The 18,745-nt window shown below is 56.3% G+C and overlaps 2 protein-coding genes across 5 annotated transcripts in view; both read left to right on the top strand.

Annotated features, from left to right (window-relative positions):
- The window catches only part of FTCD (formimidoyltransferase cyclodeaminase), a 39,073-nt gene extending 33,520 nt beyond the window's left edge, over positions 1 to 5,553 (top strand). The window contains exons 11-15 of one of the 3 annotated variants that reach the window (XM_084643777.1): positions 1,234 to 1,277; positions 1,822 to 1,960; positions 2,904 to 2,999; positions 3,679 to 3,929; positions 5,382 to 5,553. In XM_084643777.1, the coding sequence (XP_084499903.1) occupies positions 1,234 to 1,277; positions 1,822 to 1,960; positions 2,904 to 2,999; positions 3,679 to 3,929; positions 5,382 to 5,436 (585 nt within the window). In that variant the 3' untranslated portion in view covers positions 5,437 to 5,553. The other 2 variants (XM_084643779.1, XM_084643778.1) reach the window with 2 other exon arrangements.
- Positions 5,554 to 13,035: 7,482 nt separating this feature from the next.
- Positions 13,036 to 18,528, top strand: LOC311528249 (uncharacterized protein). Of its 2 annotated transcripts, XM_084643034.1 has the most exons (4): positions 13,036 to 13,238; positions 14,894 to 14,933; positions 15,462 to 15,850; positions 18,344 to 18,528. In XM_084643034.1, the coding sequence occupies exons 3-4, from the start codon at positions 15,621 to 15,623 to the stop codon at positions 18,510 to 18,512; spliced, it is 399 nt and encodes a 132-aa protein (XP_084499160.1). In that variant the 5' UTR covers positions 13,036 to 13,238; positions 14,894 to 14,933; positions 15,462 to 15,620; the 3' UTR covers positions 18,513 to 18,528. The 2 variants fall into 2 exon arrangements, 1 of the variants encoding a protein (XP_084499160.1); XR_014713549.1 differs by lacking the exon at positions 15,462 to 15,850.
- Positions 18,529 to 18,745: the final 217 nt, after the last annotated feature.

Here is an 18,745-nt window from a genome sequence, read left to right as displayed (position 1 = left end):
AGCCTGCTCTCTCTCTGGTCGTTCCCATAGCGTGATGCTCTGGGTAAAGCTAAGGAGCTATGCTAGGACTCTCTGCAAAATTTTGGCTGACTCGATAGTTGCCTGTGGTAGATTTCCTACTTAGCCCTGCTTAGGTGGAGGGCTGAGCTTGCCAATGTCTCCTGGGCATAGACAAAATGACAGGTAGAGAGGACCAGATTCTCCACTAATGTGAATCCCTGCAGCTCCATCGAGATCAGGGAGCCTGGGCAGAGTTCAACCATCTGGGGGCCTGGCCCTGAATTCTGAAATGAAACAGTGCGATAAGCCAGAGTTCAGGAAAGGTGCATTGTATCTAACTAAGAACAGCCCCAAAGCCAAATTAATACAACAAACCAAATCCATGCGGATGACATTCCAGTGACCTTACAGGATACATCAAAGGCGGATCCTAAAATCTCTCACGATTTAGCTGTCTTGTCTGTGCCGAGAGATCGGCTCCACGGATCAGGCTGCGAGGAGAGAGGCAAGCAAAGGACTCTTCCTGCACAGAGATACGTACAGGGCACACCAGGGTGCTGCTGCGTAACAAGAAGAGACCCATGACAGAACGAGCCCAAACCAGTTGAATGGGAGGATGACGTGGGCTGGGACGAGGGGCAGAGAAAGCCTGTGAGCCTGCCCCTCACAGATCCACAGCCTGCTTGAGTGCCCAGGGTGCCCAGAGCTGCTCCTAGGGCCCTGCCCCACTAGTTTTGCACTCTGGCTCCCCAGGGTTGCATTGCAGCCATCACACTGTGCCATCCGTTCCCACAGGTGTTCAGGCTGAGAGTCGCAGCAAAGAGTGACCGGAAGGGTGGCACACCAAGGAATGTCCTCCCGTGCCCAGTAGGACAGATTCCCTCTGGCACCAGCATTCGGCTAGGCAGAAGAGCAAAGAGAAGAGGGCAGTTCTGTCTTCTTCATCCCAACACTGAGGGTCCGCCCCAGCCTTGATGTGACTAAGCAACTGCCGGGCAACTTTATTGTGCACCGCAGGGCAGCGTCCTCAATGGAGGGTGTCTGGCATGTCACTTCAGCCAGCAGTGGGATATAAACACGCCGCCCGGATGGAAACATTCCCCCTTTGTGCAGACAGGCCCATGCTGGGGTCAGGCAGTGGGGAAGGGCGAAGGCTAAAGGAGCTGTACTTTATCTGGGATAGTTCTTCCATCTCCAGCATCCTTGGTCTGATGCATGTTTGTTTCTCAACAGGATGCAATGAAGCTGCCTAAGAACACGCCAGAAGAGAGAGAAAAGTTTGTATTGTGTGAAGAGCTGAAACACAAACTCTGGCGTATGATCCCCTGGGGTAGCCGCTGGAATGAGCTGAAGGCCAATGGCCTGACCCAGAGCTACTGAAGTCAATGGAGGGGCTCTCATTGGCTTCAGTGGGCTGTGGCTCAGGCCCTCATTTTGTGCGTGTGTGTGTGAGAGAGAGAAGGAAATCCTCACACCATACTGCAAAGCTAAAGTTTGGCTTTCCTCAGGCTTCTTATGGGGGCAGCAGACTCAGTGAGTTGCCCTGAATGGTGGGCGTTTGGGTGGATTTTTTTGGACATTTGTCCTACTTTCAGTGTTTGTTAATCATTCTTTGTGTATGCCCCATGCTCTGTGGAAAGGCATATTGTTAACTCACCACAGGGTGGATCATTTTTGGATGAGCAAATAGAACCTAAAACCAGCGTATTTGCCTAATGGTTTGGCCAGACTAGTGTCCATGGTGCGATATCACCCCTTCTCACAATGGTTTCCTTGCTTGCCTTTTGCAGTCAGGTTGACTTTATGTCTTGCCTTTCGCAGGCGCACAGCTGCTATGCAGCAGGGGCTGAAGAAGGCTGTAGGTGTCCCCTTCTCGCTGGCAGAGAAAGTGAACGCCTTGTGGCCCATGTTAAAAGAGATGGCTCAGTATGGGAACCTCGCTTGCAAATCAGACCTCCAGGTACTGGCCTGAGCGCTGGCAGTGGGCTCCGAGTCTTTCGCAGCTCTTTAAGAAGTTTGGCCCAGCTGGAGTGCAGAATGGAAGAAATCTGCCTTTGAGCAGTGGGAGGACTTGTACAGATTCTCGTTTATGTTGTTAGGAAGCAAACGGTCTGTCGATCACTGGTACTTGTATGACTCCCCTCACCAGACTGAGCACTTACAATCTGTAATGCAATCCTCACCTTCCCCCGGAGCGTATTACTGCTATGGTTCAGGTGGGGAACTCAGGTCTAGAGAGACTAAGTGACCTGCCCAAGAAATTTGTGATTGAGCAGGGAACTGATCCTACATTTCCCAAGTCCCAGGCAAGCGCCCTGACCACTGGACCAATCTGTCCAGTGCAGTATGGTGTGAGGATTTCTCTGCCCAAGCAGTGGAAAAATCCCGGTGGTGGCCATAATTTTTCTGACTTGCCACGGAAGTGCAGTGCCCAAGAGTCTGTCCCACATCCCCTGCTGTCTTGTACCAGCAAGGTCCAGTGGCCAGGCTGCCAGAATGAGAGGTGGAGGAGCTGCCAGTGGCTCATTGTCTGAGTTTGGGCAAGTCACTTCAGCCAATGGGTTCAAAGTTAGCCACTGATTTTAGCTGCCTAAATTTTTGGCAGGTTCTGATGGCCAAAACCAGTGGCATCTTTAGAAAATGTTGACCGTCGGGAGGGGACAATAATGCTCTCCTCCTTTGAGATCTACAGCTGACAAGTGCCACCTCATGGGAAGTTTGGATTGTTGGTCTGAGTATCAGTATCTGGACACGATCCACTTCCTGGGCCAGATCTTTGTGGGTGTAAATCAGCCTCAGGCTGTTGAGGTTGGAGGAGCCAATTTACAGCAAGGAAGGGGCAGCCCGGCATACGTAAGCTACTCAGGTAGCTCCTCACACGCGCCTTTAACGCTTGCATTCAGGTGGCGGCTAAAGCACTGGAAGCGGGAGTGTTTGGTGCCTATTTCAATGTGGTGACCAACCTGAAAGATATAACGGATGAAGCCTTCAGGAAGGAGGTAGGTCGCTCCTCCAGTTGTCCCCCAGGCCCTCGCTGGGGACACAGGGTCCCGAGGAGGCGTAATGTGTCTGAACCGTCACCTGTCCCTGGGCTGTTGCCCGGTGCGGGAGAGATGTGTCAGGCGATGGCACTGCAGGCTAGAATTACACCTCTCCTGTGGATGCTCTCTGTGCCCCAGTTCATCCCTGCTCCAGGGGGGAGCCCAGTGTAGGGCCCCCTACCCTGAGGGCTGCCTAACCTTGTGTCTACTGCCAGAGTGCTGTAGTCCTTATGGCAGCCTGGGAATAGCTGGGATGTAGGAACAGGCTGTCTCTTGTCCCCAGCACCCTCTCTCCTGCCCCCTGGCTGGCCCAGGAGCTCCTGCTGGGGGGTAAAGGCCCCACAAAGTAGTTCTTCGCTCCGGCGGGGGAAGCAGCCCGCTTAGCCCCGTGTACGGCGTGCACGCTGAGTCTGTCCCTCAGCCTTCCAGGGAGAGCCCAGGGAGTAATTCACAGTGCCACCCAGTGCAGTCTGGTCACTGCCTCTGCCTCTTTGCCCCCTGCAGGGCACGGGCTCTTCTGCTGCTCCCCTGCCCTTTCGGGAATTTAAAACAATGGGCAAGTTCAAGGGTATGAGAGAAGCACAGTTAGTACACTCCAACCTTGCACCATCCCAGTGAAACACTGGCCCCTTCTCAGAGCCACCCGGCCCGGCTGTGTCGCTTGTGTGGTATCTGGTGCATCTCAGGGCGCCATAGCAATCAGGAGCCTCCCGAAGCCGGATCAGGGGAGCTCAGACAAATGCTGCATCTCTTGCCCTGGCTCGTTGGGCCATCCAACACACCAGCTCCATTGCCCTGCTGCCTGGGAAACGACTTGTACGCCTGCCATCCTGTGACACTCCCTGCTGCAAGGACCAGAGGATACTCTGTGGCCCTGTGGAGGGACAGGTTTTTCATTTCCTTTCCAATCTCACTTGTTCCGGTGCTGGTCCACTGTGCGCTGGGCTCCTTGAACGGGGAAACTGAGACCCGCAGGATGGGAGGAGAGAAACGAGCCCGGGGCCTGCAGAAAGTGACAAGCTGTTGAGCCGCTAGGCACAAGTTTCAAAAGTTCCCAAGTGACTTAGGAGTGTAAATCCGGAGCCATAGTCTCCTAAGTCACTTAGGTGCTTTGGAAAATGTTACCTACTGCTGGAACCATCAAAAGCCACAGGCCTCTGAGCCCCTTTTGGGGAGAAAGTGTTGAAGAATCAGGAGATGGGGGGGTGGGGGAGGGCGCTGCTTATCTGACCTCGCCCAATAGTGACTTCTCATGCTGCTCACCCACTAAATGCCCAATTCAGGCCAGCTGCCTTAACCACATTAGCACTCACACCCACTTTGAACCCATTTACACCATGCACTTGACTAGGGTTGCCAACTTTCTATTTGCAGAAAACAGAACACCCTTGCCCTGCCCTTCCCCTTGTCTGAGGCCATGCCCCTGCTCACTCCATCCCACTCCCTCCATCACTCGCTCTCCCCCACCCTCGCTCACTCGCTCATTTTCACGGGGCTGGAGCAGAGGGTTGGGGTGCAGGGGGGAGTGGCAGTGAGGACTCCAGCTGTGGGTATGGGCTCTGGGGTGGGGCTGGAGATAAGGGGTTTGGGGTTCAGGAGAGGGCTCCAGGCTGGGGCAGGAGCTTGGGGTGTGGGAGGGGGCTCCGGTCTGAGGCAGAGGGTTTGGGTGTGGGAGGGGGTATGGGCTCTGGGCTGGGGTGCAGTGTCTGGGGTGGGGACGGAAATGAGGGGTTCAGGGTGTGTGAGGGGGATCTGGGATGGGGCAGGGGGTTGGGGTGTGGGGGTGGGGGCAGTGCGCAGAGCTGTCCCTCTGACTAGGAGCCAGAGGCAGACGCCGGCAGCGTCCCGGGAGTTGCACAGAGCCGGGTAGGGAGCCTGCCTTAGCCCCACTGCACCGACCGGACTTTTAACAGTCCCATCAGTGGTGCTGACTGGAGCCGCCAAGGTCCCTTTTCGACAGGACGGTCCAGTCAAAAACCGGACACCGGGCAACCCTACACGTAACTGACATCACGGCTGAGTTTTGTCCCGAAGCGCGAACCGTTAACTGCAAGGGAAGCCTGCTGGGAGAGGGTGCTGGCCCGTTCAGCTGTTACAATGGATTGGGCGGGAAGCTCCTCTTTGGCCTGTGGGCACTCGCGCCTCAGGCTGGGGGCGCGGGGCAGGCTCTGGAAACGTAGCTCCCCGTGTGCTGCATCCACATCTGACAAGGGACCCCGCCTGGGATGAGGGGTATATACACAGTGCCAGAGGGGGGACCCCCGGGACGGGGGGTGGGGAAGAGGAAATAGTTCCGCTGCCCTTTCAGTGGGAAACAATTCACTTTCTTTTTACACACAGACGCACGGCAGAGTCTCCAGCTTCTTGGCGGAGGCCCAGCAGAGCGCGGCGTTGATCCTGGAGCTGCTGGAGGGCCGGGGGCAGTGAGAGAGGGGGGCCGCTCCTCGGCAGTGCTAGGGCTGAGGCCAGGCTCGGCTGGGCCCGACTGCACAGAATACAAACCTGAAATGTTCTCGCTCCTCTTGTGGTCTCGTCATGAGGCAGCTGTCCTTGCCCAGACAGACCATGCTCTCCGGTCCCGTAACGGGCCCACGGCTGCGGCCAGCGCAGACTTCACCCCTGGCCGGTGGCCAGTACTCTGGGTCAGGGCTTGTGGTGGGAAGGGATGTCACACCCTCCCAGGGAAGCAGCGTGAGCCGTGGAGGGGAGCTGACCAGTGGGGAACTCGAAGCTGCCCTGCAGCTCCCCGTGGGACGCCTTTCCCTCTACCTACTGCCTGGCCTGCCCATCCCTGCAACAGCATGGCTCCTATGCAGTGGCTTGGCCCTGGGTTCTCCTCGCAGCACCAGCCTTCCCCTTGCTGCAGCTGTGGGGTGGATTTCCACCTGTTACCACGCGGTGCAGGCAGCACAGAGTGGCTGTCCCCTGCCCTGCCCCGTCCCCCCCCAAAGCTGCAGAGTCGCCGTCATCTGCACAGGTGAGGCCTTGGAGGGCCAAAGAGAGATGGGACTGGGTAATGGTGGCCCAGCTCTCCCCCTCCCTGCCTGGGGCCCGCCGGCCCTGGTTTAGCCCTCTGGAGGGGGTGGGGCTGCAGCAATGAGGCTGGGCTCCGGGGGAATAGGCTCATTTCTCCCCCTGTGACCTCATAGGCTGCATTTTAGGGCTTTTCGGGGCGGGGGGGGGAATCTCACATGCAGCACATGGGCTCTGCCGCACCAGGGCAGTGGCTCTAGCCTCGGCAGAGGCCAGGTGGTATCTGTGGCTGTCCCCGTACACACGGGGCGCCACGACCAGTGTGGCCGGGACCCTCCTGCGAGGGGCGACCTTGGGTGCTCTGCTGGTGGGAAAGGGCCTGGCAGCACAGCTGCCAGCGAGCCAGGGGTGACCAGCACCCAGAACCTCCACAGCGGGGCTGAGGCAACTCCTGGGGAACTGCTGGCTTTGCAGACAGGCTCTGTGATCTGTTTGTGGGGCAAATCCATCCCACCAGTGGAGCAATTTGTAAGGAAAACCTCATGCCCCCCTGCCTCCCTACCCCTTCCAGCAAGGCTTTCCACAGGAGAGAGTGATCCGGCTCAGCACTTCCTGTCCCAGGCAGCCCACGACACCAGATCTCAGTGAGGACAAAGATAACACAGCCAGCCCTTGCCGAGAGGGCATGGTCCAGTGACTGATAGGAAGTTTTACAAAGAATGAAAAGCCTCCTCTCTTCTTTCAGCTTCTCGTAAGTCAGAGCTGCCCTGTTGTCTGACAACAGCCAACTTCCCCCAAAGTTTGGGGAGGTGTTTTGAAGAAGGAAGAGCTGGGGACAATAACCACGCATCCAATGGATACTCTTTCACCGCCTTAGCTATTTGGTTTCATGGGTCTTATAAGCAAAGGGAGAGTGACTGTGGTACTTTACTTTCCATAGCCCCCTCGCTTTCATGGAGTTCATCGTGCTTTCAGATAACTTTGAAAAGAATGACCCAGTGCACCATTGTGTGATAATGTAAGGTCCTTACTTCAGAATGGCCATACAGGGTCAGACCAGTGGTCCATCTAGCCCAGTATCCGGTCTTCTGACAGTGGCCAATGCCAGGTGCCCCAGAGGGAATGAACAGATCAGGGCAATTTATCGAGTGATCCACCCCGTCATCCACTCCCCACTTCTGGCAGTCCGAGGTTTAGGGACACCCAGCGCATGGAGTTGTGTCTCTGCTGCCCATCCTGGCTAATAGCCATCGATGGACCTAGCCTCTATGAACTTATTTCATTCTTTTTTGAACCCTGCTATAGTTCTGGCCTTCACAACATCCCCTGGCAACTGGTTCCACAGATTGACTGTGCGTTGTGTGAAGAAATACTTCCTTATGTTTGTTTAAATCTCCTGCCTATTAATTTCATTGGGTGGCCTCTAGTTCTTGTGTTATGAGAAGGAGTAAATAACACTTCCTTATTCACTTTCTCCACACTAGTCACAATTTTATAGACCTCTGTCATATTTTCTCTTACGTATCTTTTTCAACCTGAAATGTCCTGGTCTTATTAATCTCATAATTAATTAACTTCTCCTCATATGGAAGTTGTTTCATACCCCTAATAATAATTTTTGTTGTGCTTCTCTGTAGCTTTACCAATTCCAATATATCTTTTTTTGAGATGGGGTGACCAGAACTACATGCAGTATTCAAGATGTGGGCGTACCGTGGATTTATATAGAGGCAATGTGATATTTTCTGTCTTATTATCTATCGCTGTCTTTATGATTCCCAACATTCTGTTCGCTTTTTTGACTGCTGCTGCACATTGAGAGGATGTTTTCAGAGAACTACCCACAATGACTCCAAGATCTCTCTCTTGAGTGGTAACAGCTAATTTAGACCCCATCATTTTATATGTATAGTTCGGAAAACATAATCCCATGTGCATTACTTTGTATTACAAGAGTGAATTTCCCCTACCATTTTGTTGCCCAGACCCCTGGGTCTGATGCATGCCTCTCACAACATATGATGTACCTCCTCCAGTGCCCTAACTGCCCCAAATAACAACGGTGTGGGTGAGACCAGACAATCACTGCACTCTTGGATGAAGGTTCCCATCACCTGTGGGTGAACACTTCTCACAAAGCAATCACTCTATCTCCAACCTCTGAGTCCTCATCCTCAAAGGAAACCTGCACAGCACTTTCGCGCCTGGTACTTAAATTCAGCATTTGCTAGACTCAAAAAACCATGGTCTTACTAAAGACCCTGGATTTATGGACCCTGGATTTATGGCTGATTACAACAATCTGTAACCCACTAACCCCCTCTTTTTGTCCTCTGACTACCGGGGTGTTAACATGTTACTCCACCTCGAATGGTCCTTTAGAATATGTGCTAACTACTTATGCTAAACTATCTGTTCAACCTTGTGCTTAGCTGTGACGCTGGGAGTACCTTTCCCAGACCTGAAGAAGAGCTCTGTGTAGCTTGAAAGCGTGTCTCTCTCACCAACAGAAGTTGGTCCAATATAAGATATTCCCTCACCCACCCTGTCTCTCTAATATCCTGGGACCGACACGGCTACAACTACACTGCAAACATTTTGTTTCCCAGTCACCCAGGTTAGTGAGATCCCTCTGTAGCTCTTCGCAGTCTGCCTGGGACGTAACTATCTTGAGTAGTTTTGTTTCATCTGCAAACTTTGGCACCTCGCTGTTCACCCCTTTTCCCAGATCATTTATGAATATGTTGAATAGGACCGGTCCCAGTACAGACCCCTGGGGGACACGACTATTTACCTCTCTCCATTCTGAAAACTGACTATGTATTCCTACCCTTTGTTTCCAATCTCTTAACCAGTTAGGGATCCATGAGAGGACCTTCCCTCTTATCCCTGTACTGGGACCGGTGCTGTTCAATATGTTAATAAATGATCTGGAAAAAGGGGTAAACAGTGAGGTGGCAAAATCTGCAGATGATACAAAACTACTCAAAGCAGACTGAGAAGAGTTATAAAAGAATCTCACAAAAATGGGTGATTGGGCAACAAAATGGCAGATGAAATTCAATGTTGATAAATGCAAAATAATGTACATTGGAAAGCATAAACCCAACTATACATATAAAATGGTGGGGTCTAAATTAGCTGTTACCAGTCAAGAAAGGGATCTTGGCATCATTGTGGATGGTTCTCTGGAAACATCCACTCAATGTGCAGTGGGCAGTCAAAAAAGCGTACAGAGTGTTAAGAATCATGAGGAAAGGGATAGATAATAAAATAGAAAATATCATACTGCCTCTATATAAATCCACAGTACACCCACACCTTGAATACTGCATGCAGATCAGCTTGCCCCATCTCAAAAAAAAATATTTAAATTGGAAAAGGTACAGAGAAGGGCAACAAAAATTATTAGGGGTATGCAACAGCTTCCATATGTTGGAAAAGAGCCAACTAAGAAAGGATATGATAGAAGTCTATAAAATCATGACTGGTGCAGAGAAAGTAAAAAAAGAAATGTTATTTACTTCTTCTCATAACACAAGATGGGCAGGGATGGTGTCCCTAGCCTCTGTTTGCCAAATGCTGTGAGTGGACAACAGAGGATGGATCACTTGATGATTCCCTGTTCTGTTCATTCCCTCTGGGGCACCTGGCATTGATCACAGTCGGAAGACAGGATGCTGGGCTAGATGGACCTTTGGTCTGACCCTGTGTGGCCACTCCTATGTTCTTACCAATTTTGGTTCATACATTTTCAGTCTCACAGTGTTCTGGTTTACCCAGCATGATCTTAATACACTCTTTGAATGACAGCAGTAGGCCACTTTGGTCAAATTCAGTCTGTCTCCCTTTCGAACCTTTTCCCATAAACATTGATTGTTGTAGGTTATTACGACTTGTTACGTGTAAGGCTGTCGTGAGTGGCTCGCAGTCAGGGCACAAACCCCAAATGGGTTGTGTGTTGTAGACTCAAGTATCCGGTGTGAACTCAAGTGCTAGAGCAGACTTACCATGGAGTCACAGACAGCTGAGCCTGCCTTTGTGATAGATGGTCCCTTCCACCAAAAGTCACAATAGTCTGATTATTCCCACTCCCAAAGGACCAGTCACTTACCCCAGCTCAATTGTACCTCAGATCTCTCCCCAAAGACAACGCTTGTACCCAATCCTATAATAAACTAACTAAAGATTTATTAGCTGAGAAAAAGAAATGAGAGAGTTATTTACTAGGTTAAAGCAGGTAAACACACACACACAAATGAGCTACAGTCTTAAGTTCCAAAAGGCAATAGAAACTGCTGCAATGTGCACGGTTTCTATGGCCTCCAGAGCGAACCCAAGCTAGGAAGTGGGGATCCCTGGCTTATGCTTAGAAGTATTGCCTGCTCTGAATTCCATGAGGCATCGGGAGATCCAGTGTGTTGTCAGGCATTTTCCTTCCTTCCTTCCCCCAGAGTTCCAGCCTTTGGGACAAACTCACACGCAGGTCCCCTCTTCGTGGGTGTGGGGGGAGCAATTCACAGTCGTTGTCCTTCGACGTTTCACAATGGCTCATTTGGTTTCAATGGGCGTTTCTGTGGGCAGGATCAGCTCCTTACACTCATTTAACGCTGCTGTCCTGATGGGGGAGTTACACAGTTACAGAGCTTTACAATGCAAACACTCATTATAACTTCACACCATGGGATCCAGAGGTCATAGGCGAGTTCACTGCATGCAGCAGCCAACACGTTTCCTCACGTCTCCACACTAAACATGTTCGTAGCAACATAACGTCTGTTTTAACAACGCAAACACACAGGGGAGCCAGACTTGCTCCAGCTATGCGCTTATCAGTGGGTGGTGGGGCCTGGGGCCTTGGCATGAGTTGGCACCTGGTCTGCCAGCATCACAATAAGAATTGGGACTTGTTACAGCTGAGCTCACATAGGGTAAATGTGTAGGGCCAGTTAGCACACCACTGTCCACTCCTGTACATGTTCCCCATGGCTTGTCAGCAGGGCCTTGCACAGGAACAGCTTCAGAGGAAAAAATACCCCCTCCTCGCCCAGTGTCCGGCACCAGCCCACGTGAGTCATACAGCCGGCACGTCGTGACGGTGCAGTCGTCTGACTCTGGACACGTCCCACTGCTTCTATTCACCCGCCTGGTAACACCGCACCCCTGGCTGTCTTCACCTTGCTACAGGCATGGCACTGAGCTAGCCGCGCCGAGCATCACCTGCCCGTGGACTCAGCTCACCGAGGAGTGTTACTCACACTCCACCCCCACAGGTGGCCCGAGGGGGCTGGCAGGGCTACTGCATCCCCTGGCTTGTCGTGGTTTCCACCACATCCAGGGTTTACAGTTTGGTTCAAGGGCTCTCAGGCCCCCCACGGTACAAACTGTTCCAGTACCCCTGAGCAGCTGCCCTTCCCCCAAGCAATGATTGGCACCAGTGCCCCTGCCCTGCATACCCCCATCACCCCTCCCTCATGCCCCCCAGTCCCTCAGTTTTGCCTACCCCAAAAGTTTAAAAATCAGGACTCTCACCGTTAAACTCAGGAGATTTAAATACCCTCTGTTTTGCTGTGACCTTGCCATCTGACTCCCGCCCCCCCGGGCTAGGGGAGGGTGGAGGGGTGTGGGTGACAGACTCTGTGCTGCCAGATCGCTGGGGTTGCACGGGGAGGTGATCGTGGCCCCTGCAGGGGCTCTCGTGGCTGCTGGACAGGACAGAGCTCCCAGCTTCACCCTGTGCCACATCCTTAGTCATTAACTCTGTGCCCCCCCCACACCTGCCCCTCCCCCACCCAGCAGGGACTATGCCCCTTCCCAGCCCCACGCAGTTCTGCCTCTGAGCCCCACGCCTGCCCCTCCAGGGGCTCTTCACCCACCTCCCCCCGCCCCAGGGCTGGTGCTGCATGGCAGGGGAGAGTAGGGGCAGAGCTGCGGGAGCCGCTTGACTCAGTGCTCATGGGGTGGGAGTGGGGTCAGACTGACCCATTGGGCACAGGAGGGAGCAGACCCCAAATTCCTCTGGATCCTGGGGAGGGGTCGCTGCCTGCCTCCTGCAGCAGCGCTGAGTGGCTGCCATCTCCACTGCCCCGCCTCCTGGGGAAGAGCAGCCAATCCCAGACAGGGCTGTAAGTTCTGTCATGTCAGAAGGGTGGGCCTCTGCTGTGGTGATGATGTCATGGCACCTGGGGGGAGCCCGCCTTGGCAATGATGTCATGGCAGACGGGACGGCGTCCGCGGAGGTGATGATGTCATTGCGAGAGCTGGCTGCCCTGCCCCTCCTGCTCCGCAAGGACTCTCCAGGCTCCTCCCCACTGCCAGCCCCCTGCCCTGGGTGCCCCAGGCCTCTCCCTTCTGCAGGCAGGGGGGAGATGCTGTGGGGTTCCCTGGCCTGTCGGGGCCTTGACCTCCCTTCCAGGCCCTGCCGGTAGGTGAGGGCTGGTACCTGCTGTCTGGAGAGAGCAGCTGCAGTGTCTCCTCCCTGGGCCGCGTCATGGCCGCTGGGCCCTGCGGGAGGGGCAGGGGGTGCCTGGTGCTGTTCGCCATCCACAGGCCCCGGGGCTGCATGCACGTTCCCAACCCACATCAGCTTTACCTTTATGCCCAGTTTAGGGGGCCAGAGCAGAAAGGAGAGCCTGCCCCCAAGGTCCAGGCCTCTGCCCATGGCAGTCACGGGGGTGAGCGCTGATGACAGTGGGGGCACGGGAAAGGCCCATGCCCAAGAGCAATCGGAATAAGTAGGACTCATTTCACTCAGCTGACGATTTATCACTGCTGAGCCAGGAGAAGAAGTGACCACCCACCCCTCCAGCCTGTGCACCTGCCTGGAGCCCTGCGCAGGACCAGTGTCGAGCCCTGCAGTGGGACAATAGCAGGAGTGGGATTAAACAAAGTCCCACGCAGGACACTGTACCAGCCCTTCCCAGCCCAGTGTGACCTTCGCTCTTCACCTGGGTGTGGAGTACTGACGTCATGTTTGTACACAGCGCCAGGGCCTGGCAACAAGGGAGGCAAGAGGTGAGAAGCCAGTTACGCAGCTTTATTGTACCCAACCCTGCCCACAGCATCTCTGGTGCTCTGTGCGCCCTGCTGCTCACTGGCTCAGCCGACGATGGGCGGGGTGGGGGAGCGTATTTAAGGGACTTGTGGTCTGTTCTCTCAGCACATTTTAGCCGGACCAGAGAGAGCAGCCAGAGGGAGCGGCGTCTGTGTAACCGTCTCGTGCTGGTATCGTAGGCAGTTTTGTTTAGTCGCTTTAGTCTGCTTGCTAGGCTTGAAATAGCATTGCTCCTTGCAACACTTTCCCCAGCCGTGTGTGTGTGTGTGTGTGTTTCCGATCCCTTTCTCCCAGCCTTTGTCTGTCTAGTCTGTTTAGATCCTAAACTCTTTGGGGCAAACATTTGGACTGGATTAGGGCAGTGCCTGGCACGGTGGGGGGGCACTCTTGGTTGGTCCCTGGGCACTGCCGCAATGCCAAATGCCAATCATGTCTCACCTACTCCATGTCTGCGGCAGCAGAGCCATGTCTGCCAGGGCCAGCCACGCAGTCAGACTTCGGAGATTAGATCGGCGTTGGAGTGACAGTGGCCCTCGGGGGTGCCACGTCTGCACCAGCCAGCGCCCATGGCTCTGCGCAATCCCGATCTAGCCCAGAGCCGCTGGCTATGGAGAGGCCGGTCTGGAGACGGCGGGATGCCAGCTGTGTGCTGTAAGGCGCCCGGGCACACGCTGCAATGGGCAGTAGGAATGCCAGGCTAGCAGAGTGCGGTGGGCATTGTGTGTCAGCAGTGCCAGGCTGCACGGGGTTGGCAGTCAGGGCTTTAAGAGCATGACGCCAAGAGGGCTGGACACACAGCGCTGCTCAGGTGGCTCCAAGCTGGTAGCTCGGAGCCAATCCCCCGTTCCAAAAGGCAGAGAAGTACCCGGCCCTGCTCCGGGGCGTTCCCGCAGCCCCTGTGTGAGTGGGCACAGGTCACGGCAGTGTGGGGCCCCCCACCCCATTATAGACAGGCACGTGCTGGCCGAGCTGCACCTGCCCCGTTGAAGCCAATGGCAGTTTTGCTGCGGGGCCGTGAGCGCAGCGGCCCTGTGGGTTTGCGGCTCCTGATCCTTGCGCTGTGTTTTCCAGCAGCCCCATGGTGCCCCAGCTGAGCCGCGGGGTCCCTGGTGCTGGGTGCTGCATACGCACTGGGACAGGCCCTGCTCTGAAGAGCTGCCGCCAAGGCAGACCAAGGGGCGGGGGAAGTGCCCAAGGTGACCCAGCAGCTTGTGGCAGAGGCAGGATGGGCGTCCAGGCCGGCAGCCCGCTGGAGCAGGGCGTGTGTGTGCGGTGCCGTCGCACGCTGGCAGCAGCTCCCCTCCTCGTGCAGGTGGGGGGAGCTGGTGTGCACCACCCCCTGCCCCAGCCCCATGGGGGGGACAGCGGAGCTGGGCAGAGCCCCCAGGAGCTGCTCTAACCCTTGGCTGGGAGACCACTGGCCAAGGGGAGACAGGCCATAGCCGGGGGAGGCCCCGTTGCGGCTGCTCCTGGCTCTGAACTGAGCCCCGTGCCCGGCCCCTCCCAGCTCTGGAGCGGCTTGGATCTGTGGGAGGGCGTGGGCAAGGGCCAGCAGAACCCGAGCCCCAGTGCTGGGGTGCAGGGCCTGCTCACTCCCTACTCCCCAGGGAGGAGGCAGGGCTGTGCCCCCCCCGACCTCCCCAGGCAGCGGGGCAGTGCAGGGGGCGCAGGCTGCGGGCGGGGACCGTTCTGCCTCCCTGCTGATGGGGCTTTTCCGTGGTTTGCTGCGCTGGTGCAGAGAGCGGCTCCGGGGGTGCGAGGCAGGTGAATGGAGGGCGGGGTCGGGGGGAGAAACCTTCTGACCAGGACTCTCCTTCCCTGGCAGGTGCTGACAGACACACCCAACATGTGGAATCCGAATGCAGGTGAGACCCCGGCTCAGCACAGGCCAGCTTGCCGGGGGCAGCCGGGACGGGCTGTTTCCGGCTGCTTTGCTTAAAGCTGGGGAAATCAAGGGCTGTTTCCTGGGCCCAAGCTAAGGCGACTTCCTCTGTTCTACGGGGACACAGATGGCTTTCAGGGCTCTCTGTGTGGGGCCATGGCCAAAGCAGGGATTGGCTGTGAGACAGACAGCATGGCTGTCTCTGGGAGATTTGCCTGTGTAAGGACTGCAGCACCCAGCCCGACAGTAGCGTGATGTGTGTACATATACGTGGGTCAGATTCATGGCCCGGTTTGAAAGTAACGCCAAATGCTGGCCCCATTCTGCCTCCTCACCTCCCCCAGGCCCCTTACTCTGGAGCTGGCAGGCCCCTGAAATCAGGCAATGCCCGTCTCAGCGTGAGTCGTCTGGCCAAAGCGACTGCACCATGGACTGGGCCATTGTCAGGATGGGGGAAGGGCCTGTGCCGTGGTCCCTAACGCATCTCCTCTTCTTTCCTTTGGTCTGGCAGGACCGCCTGGTGGGATGCCCCCACCCAATGCTCCAAATTGTCCCCCTCCCCCTGGACCATGCTCTGGGCCTTACCCCGGTCCTGGCATGAATCCATTCCCTCCTGCTGTCTGTCCTCCTCCCTGTCCTGTATGCCCTGGGCCTGGTGTGCCCCACCCACATGGACACCCGCATGGACCCCACCCGCATGGACACCACCCTCATGGACCCCACCCGCATGGACCCCACCCTCATGGACCCCATCCGCATGGACACCACCCGCATGGACCGCCGATGCCCGGTGGACCTGGATGCCCTCCCCCTCCTGGGTGTCATCCCCCAGGTAGCCCTCATGGGCATCATAAAAAGCAGAAGCATAAGAAGCATGGCCATGGTCACCATGGACACAAGGTACGGAGCCCTGGTCACTGGAGTGTGGGGCCCACGTTGCAGAAGAAGCTGCACCATTAGCATCAGCTCTGTGCTGGGATGCCGTGCAGAGCCCACAGCCCAAAGCTTAGCTGGGCTAGGGACTGCTCTGTTCCCAGCCCGTACGTGGGGCTGTGGGGACATGAGAACCCACCCTTCTGCTCCCTGCAGCCAGGGGATATTACAGCAGTCCCTGGAAACATTTTCCTTTCCTTTAGGAGTCGGCTGTTTTCATCAGGTCCCTGGATTCCGGATTAGGATTTGTATTGACCAGGGCATCACTGGTTCCTGTATTCAAACCCCAAACCAAACCCTCCTGCCCCTACAGGCTGCTGCATCGCACCTTGTGCAGCCAAACCAGTGCAGGACCGGCCCAGCTCTGCTGGGAACCCCGGTGTTCCTACAGTCAGCGTCAGGAACCCAAACAGAGGGAGCAGGACTAGCATGCAGCCACAGCTCAGGGCACTCGACTGGGACGGAGAACTCAGCTCAGCGTTAGGGTTGGCCGGGAGCCTCCTGGAATCAGCATCAATCTTCCAGTTGCTATTGAAAGCAATCTGGGAGATTTTACTAAGCCAGTAGTCCAGTTGGCGAGGGCGGCACAGTGGGGCTAAGGCAGGCTCTCTACCTGCCCTGGCTCCGTGTGGCTCCCGGAAGTGGCGGCATAACCCTGCAGCTCCTAGGCGCAGGCAGGGGTGGCCAGGGGATCTCTGTGCCCTGCCTCCACCCCGAGTGCTGAATCTGCAGCGCCCATTGGCTGGGAACTGTGGCCAATGGCAGCTGCAGGGGTATGGTGCCGCTTTCGGGAGCCACCGGAGGTAAGTGCCACCCAGAGCCCGCACCCCTCACTCCCTCCTGCGCCCCAACCCCTGGCCCCAGCCCAGAGCCCCCTCCCAAACCGAAACTTCCTCCCAGAGCCTGCACCCTGCACCCGCTCCTGCACCTCAACCCCAGCCCTGAGCCCCCTCCAGCACCCAAACTCCTTCCCCGAGCCCACACCGCCTCTCACAGCCCAAACCCCTGTCCCGGACTGGAGCTGTCTCCCACACTCCAAACCCATCAGCCCCACCCCGCATCCCAGAGCCCACACTCCCTCCCACACCCCAACCTCCTGCCCCAGCCCGGTGAAAGTGAGTGTGCGTGTGGGGGGAGAGGGAGCAACGGAGGGAGGAGGGATGGAGTGAGCAGGGGCGGGGCCTCAGAGAAGGGGCAGGAGACGGGCGTGGCCTCGGGGCAGGGTTAGGGTGTTTGGGTTTCGACAGGTGGGAATCCTATTCAGCACAGAATGTCACAGCCGTGACATGGCATCTCGACACTCCTCACAATGCCGGCTGGGTTCCCAGGCTCCTCTCCAGCATGTTGCCCAGCGCCGTGCCCGGCCTGCATTCTGTGGCCAGCCTCACTCATGTACCGGCCCACGCGGCTGCAACAAAGCAGCCCACTTTGCCGGGTGTGATGCCTTTGTAAAAACACGTCATCCAGCCAGAACATCCCTCTGCCCCAGAGCCCCGCGCTGGGAGCCCTTGCAGGGGCTGACTCCCTGCTTGAGGCCCTGAGCCTGCAAAGACGTGTGCACATCCTCAGCCTGAGCTTGTAAGCAGCACCTGGAAATCAGCGCTGCTACGTCCGAGGTACCGTCAGCCATGTGTACGTCACTGCAGGGCGGGGCCTTGGCGGCTGGCAGGGGACGTAGCACTGCACACACGGGCCGCCGCAGCCCCTGGGGTTGCTGTGGGGATGCAGTTAGCGGCCATTCTACTTGGCTGGGCTCAGGAGCGGGGCCTGGCCCCTGGAATCACCTGCCGGGTGTAGAGACGCCCAGCGGAATGGGGGGTGCAGAAGTTGGGGGCTGAGAACTGGACTCAAAGCCCAGCCTCCCCTGGGCAGTGCCAGGGGTTGCCGGTCGGGCTGTCTCAGTGTCTCCCTGCGCAGCTCGTCACTGCCGGGGCGAATCCTTTCCAAGGTGAAGTAGCCTCCTGTGTGCCCAGGGCCTTCTCATCACACTGGGCATGCTCAAGGGCCAGGGCTGCAGCCCTCCTGTATCCTTCCTGCTGGCTAGGCCTGGCCAGGAGTGTCCCCCAGACTGCCAGGGCTGTTCCTGAAGGGTAGCTCGTGGGCTTGCACTCCCCTGGAAGGTCGGACCTTCCATCTTCACACCCCAGCCCATTCCTCAATGCCTGATCAGCCCTGGCTCCCCCCATGTCTGCTGCGGGCCTGGCTAGGAGAGCCTCCATCATCCCCCCTAGCTCTGTCTGGTACGGGGGAGCAGAGAAACTAGTTACTAACCCTGGTCAGGAAGTGAAGGGCACCACGTACAGCTGACACAAGAGGAACCGGAGTGTAGCTGGCCGGCCCCAGGGCCAGCTCCCGCCTTGTGACTCAGGCTGTGGGACGGTAACTGCTGTGAATGCAGACAGCCGTGGGAGAGGGCTAGTCCCATGGCATCTAATACACGTCAATCCTTGTCCCTTTCAGCATGGAAGTGGATCGAGCAGCAGTTCTGACTCGGATTAAGAAAGAGTCTCCCGCCGGCCTGGCTCACATCGGTGGCACATCAGCAGCAGAAGCCAAATACAGTTTAAGAACGTCTGTTAGTTGGCCCCAGTTCGCCCTTCCGCTGCTTTTTGCTCCCTCTTCGAAATGAATGTCGTGTAACCTTGTGGCTAGTGATTTTCTTCTGTTTGGTTTGTTCAGTTTCTGTCTGGAAGCATTTTAAACTCATGACCTGGCTCGTTTCCCCTCTGCCACTGAAGAGATTTCCCCCTCCTATGTAACCCCTCTGCCAGGTGGTATCGGAAGCAGCCAGGGCCATGGGCGATACCTGAGGGTTCCTCTTCACAATGCACACCAGAACGGTGTGCGCCCTGAGCCAGATGT

This window comes from Lepidochelys olivacea (assembly GCF_965140295.1).
Source record: "Lepidochelys olivacea isolate rLepOli2 genome assembly, chromosome: 11".
NCBI lineage: Eukaryota > Metazoa > Chordata > Testudines > Cheloniidae > Lepidochelys > Lepidochelys olivacea.
Note: the sequence above shows the minus strand (reverse complement) of the source record. Positions and strands in the feature narration are given on the sequence as shown.